Source organism: Cucurbita maxima, unplaced genomic scaffold (assembly GCF_002738345.1).
Source record: "Cucurbita maxima cultivar Rimu unplaced genomic scaffold, Cmax_1.0 Cma_Scf00007, whole genome shotgun sequence".
In the NCBI taxonomy this organism is placed as follows: domain Eukaryota; kingdom Viridiplantae; phylum Streptophyta; class Magnoliopsida; order Cucurbitales; family Cucurbitaceae; genus Cucurbita; species Cucurbita maxima.
Window position 1 is genome coordinate 1,639,522 of NW_019272023.1, and position 4,191 is coordinate 1,643,712.

General features: G+C 37.0%; 1 protein-coding gene across 6 annotated transcripts in view; it reads left to right on the top strand.

Annotated features, from left to right (window-relative positions):
• The window catches only part of LOC111481560 (trafficking protein particle complex subunit 8-like), a 21,844-nt gene that overhangs the window by 7,522 nt on the left and 10,131 nt on the right, over positions 1–4,191 (top strand). For all 6 annotated transcript variants that reach the window (XM_023127045.1, XM_023127044.1, XM_023127043.1 and 3 more), the window contains 4 exons: positions 65–145; positions 263–357; positions 436–586; positions 3,882–3,968. In XM_023127045.1, the coding sequence (XP_022982813.1) occupies positions 65–145; positions 263–357; positions 436–586; positions 3,882–3,968 (414 nt within the window). The remainder of the gene's footprint in view (positions 1–64; positions 146–262; positions 358–435; positions 587–3,881; positions 3,969–4,191) is intronic.

Below are 4,191 nucleotides of genomic sequence, written 5' to 3' on the forward strand. Positions count from 1 at the left end.
GGGGGGGGGGGGGGGGGGGGGGGGGTGTTGTGTGGGGTGACTTACTGTGTCACTTGTGAAACAGATCAGAGAGTTAATGCAAGATTTTTCGTCAAAACATATCATTCCTTACATGGAGCAAAAAATACGAGCATTAAACCAACAGGTTTGTTTTGGTTTCTATAAGTTGTGTGCTAAGATCATATGCTTCTCTATATGATAATATTTACTGGTTTTATATTGTCTACAGTTTCATATTTGCATTTTACTTTTCCATGATTAGGTGTCTGCTACAAGGAAAGGTTTCAGAAATCAGATCAAAAACTTATGGTGGAGAAAAGGGAAAGAAGACACAGTAGATTCTCCAAGCGGCCCAACGTAGATTTCTCACTTGTTTACTTTCTTGGTCACACTTTGCTCCTTGGTATTCATAAATTTTTATATTTGCCATTGAAGGTATACCTATAACTCTATTGAGTCTCAGATTAGAGTTTTGGGTGACTATGCCTTCATGTTGCGGGATTATGAACTTGCATTGTCCAATTATCGCCTGATTTCTACTGATTACAAACTTGATAAAGCTTGGAAACGCTATGCTGGTGTCCAGGTAGTTCCAAGCCTTTGCTACTACGATCTTACCATTGTTTTTTACCTTATACTTTTTGGGCCAAATTTTCCCAGTACATCACTGACTTGAGTCTTTTGTCATGGGTAAGCAGCCTTGTTTATTTTATTTTTGGATTATTCATATTCAGCATCACTACCTTAAAATTAGGTAATTATTTGTTGCGTAGTAGAATTTGCACGTTTTGTCCTTATATTTTAAAAATATTTTTAAAGCATTTTTGTGTCCACTTTTTTCTTTCTTAAATTGTAGAATTGTGTTGTTAGTGGCACAGATGACGCAGGCTATGTGTGCCAATTATGCCCATAGGCAAAAGAAAGGTTGGCTACACAGGTGTAATAGTTGGTTCCACTTTTATTTAGCAACAAAGACATTTTTTGCTGGCGAGGTTTAATGGTCCCTTGTGGGTGTCAACCACTCACCTTTTTTGTAATTATTAATTATGATGATGGTTTGATTTTGTTGGATTAGAGTCATTTTTTGTTTGTTTATGGACTTCTTTGTTTTTTGTATGCCATTATATTTGCTTTCACTTTTCTCAATGAAAGCTTGGATTCTACGCAACAAAAAAATTGGTTGATATCATCGAAAATGATTTGTTAAGTTCCATTGATTTATAAATCAATGAATCTTTCTTTTGCTCAGCTATAACATCAAGTTTTATGGTAATTGCTAAATTTTTCTTTCATCATAAACATCCTGTAATAATAATTTCACTGTCATTGAGCTGAGGAAGGAAGGAAGGAAGAAGACTAGTTAACGTGCAATTGTCTCATTCTAACTCATCCATATCTCCTTGCACCATACAGTACTTGTATGTTAATAGGTTAAAACTAATGAATTTGACTTGCAATTAGTGCTTTCAAGGGGTACGGTGGATTCTGGTGTGACAACCTTCTTATTTATGTTAAGGTAAGAGTTGTAAAAAACATGTCACCAGTGTGTTATAATACATGCATGGGCATCTAGTTCGTGGACAGGCATTTTCTGGCTTGGGAGTCGTAAAATCACTGAATCATCTCTTAGACCTAAAGTCAAAAATAAATAAAGTAGTCATTAGTGTGATTGATTTTTTTAATAATAAAACTAGAAGCAAACTTTTCTTCAAGGATGCAAACTCCCACTCGGGATGAAAAAGAAAAAAAAAATAAAACAAAAAGAAAGGAAGATAACAATAGAACCAACCAAAGAGATAAAAAACAAGCTCTCCAAACCTAAGAAAAACATGTCCTCCCATATATGGTATGGGGAGGGCAAGGATTATAGGAGACATGCTGGGGAAGTGGCCAAAGCCTTATTCCTAAAAAAACCGCACATTCATCAACGTAGCACCTAACATTTGCTTTCATTCTGCTCTAAAAGAACTTGCTAGTCAAATGTTTGTAGGTTGAAAGGAACCGAGGATGTCTTCCAATTACAAAATCATGATGTGGGTAAGATGGAGACGATCAAGATGAAGTCTTGAAAAGGCTGACTGAGCTTTATAGAGAAGCGCATCTTGTTGCCATGAATGCATAGGCGCACTGTTGGTATCCTCTGAAGCTTTCGTATGACCTGCACTACCTCTATAGAGAAGCATATCTTATTGCCATAAATGCATAGGCACACTGTTGAGATCCCATAGAAGCTTTGCTATGATCTGCACTAGCCGTAGGCTTCCTTGGACCTCATGTTTTATCATCTATACATAAAGAATGGCTAGGTGTGCAATCGAGAGCCATAGGGAAAGTGCATTGGTTGCTTTGCTTTCCTGATTCAAGTGGGATTGAATTTGTACCTCACTATTTGGTTTCCCATTTGGGTACTTGCGTGTATGTGGCATTGCTCAAGGAGGTACTTCAACACATGCCGATCTATTTGAGCAACAAATTGTTGCCTAAGTAGTGGCACCAGCGTTGTATAACTAACACAATGGCTATGAGCTCTCTCTTAAGGAACATCACCTTGAGAAAAGGTTGGAAGTATCAGAGAAGGAGTTGGGAACCGTAAGAAAGGAGTTGCAAAAACTTCAGGCGATTGAGTGCTTGTGGCACAAATGTCACCCAATATGTACAAGATAGTCGCATCGCTCGAAAAGAGTCGTTGTGCAAATGTAAAGACGAAAAGAGGAGCAACTTTGTTAGCAACAAAGATTTCAAACCGGAAATCAAAGGGGACCTCCTTCGTCCATCATGGATGGATCATCTTAGAAAAGAAAATTTTGTGGTGAAGAATGTGAAGCTTAAACCACAAATGGTTCGAATGAGCGGCACGATTTTAAGAAAAGCCATTTTGTGGTTGCATAGAGAGGAAAGGTCTTTTGAAATATAGAAGTTAGTTGACAGTGTAAGGTAAATGATGGCCATAACTAGTTTTGATGGCGAGGGACTATCATGGTACTGCTAGGTAGAGAACAATAATAAGTTCAAGGATTGGGAGGACTTGAAAGAACGACTACATTTAGTTTGAGTTTCCAAAGAAGGGAGCTTATGTGGTCTCTTCTTTTTTGCCTATCAAGGACCACCCGTCATTGTATTCCAGAGGGCCTTTGAGGCATTTTTGGCACCATTAACCCTCTTGGAAGAAGACATATTGGAGAACATTTTCAATAACAGCTTTGATCGGGTCATTGGGGTAGAGGTTAGGTGTATGGAGCCCATTGTGCTAGATAATCTTATGGTTCAATCAGTACAAGATTGTAACCTGGTCATGAACGTGGCTCTGATACTGCTTTGTAAGGTATCTCCTTACTAGATCAATCTATTCAATAGAATAAAATAACAAGGATTACAAGTCTTCCAACTTGTTTGAGTGGGCTGGCATCTCTCTCACAATGACTACAAAACTAATAAATACCAAAGCGTACCATTCCCCGGTAGATCTGCAAAGTTGTAAGACCATGTATGGGGGCTGACGCCTGCCCAGTGTCGGAAGGTCAAGGAAGTTGGAGAGAGTTATTGATCTAATTCCTTTACATGCTTTGAGCTAAAGATGGCTGGCATATATTTTTAACCTGTCCGTTTTGTAATTCTTTAATTTAGTTTCCATGGATCTTTTTAATGCTCTGGATTAATTAAAAAAATGAATTTATAATTAATTAAAATTTTATTTTAATCTTATGCTCGATTCTGCTTTGCTTGTGTACCACATAGATTGCTACTTTTTGTTCCACAGTTATAATCTGCTCTTCTCTGTACCATCTTCTGTATGGTTTCTCTGTTTCTCTGTTTCAATTTTTCTATGTTCATTTATTTTCTACTCATAGTGTTCAAAACTTTTATTTATTATTTGTTTGCAGGAGATGATGGGGCTTACGTACTTTTTGCTAGATCAATCAAGGAAGGAAGCTGAGTATTGCATGGAAAATGCCCTCAATACTTATTTGGTACGAGTATTTCTTTTGATATTTTCTTCCTTGATGTTTTTTCGAATTCAAAAGCTTTGTTGCTGCTTATTTCCTGTGAGGCAATTTTAAATTGCCAATACAAACTCCTGCTTTTGTAGGGCTTATTTTTTGTACGCCCTTGTATTCTTTCATTTTTTTCCATTAAAAGTTTGATTTGTAAATCTCACACACAACAAAAAAAAAAAAAAAAAAAAAAACAACA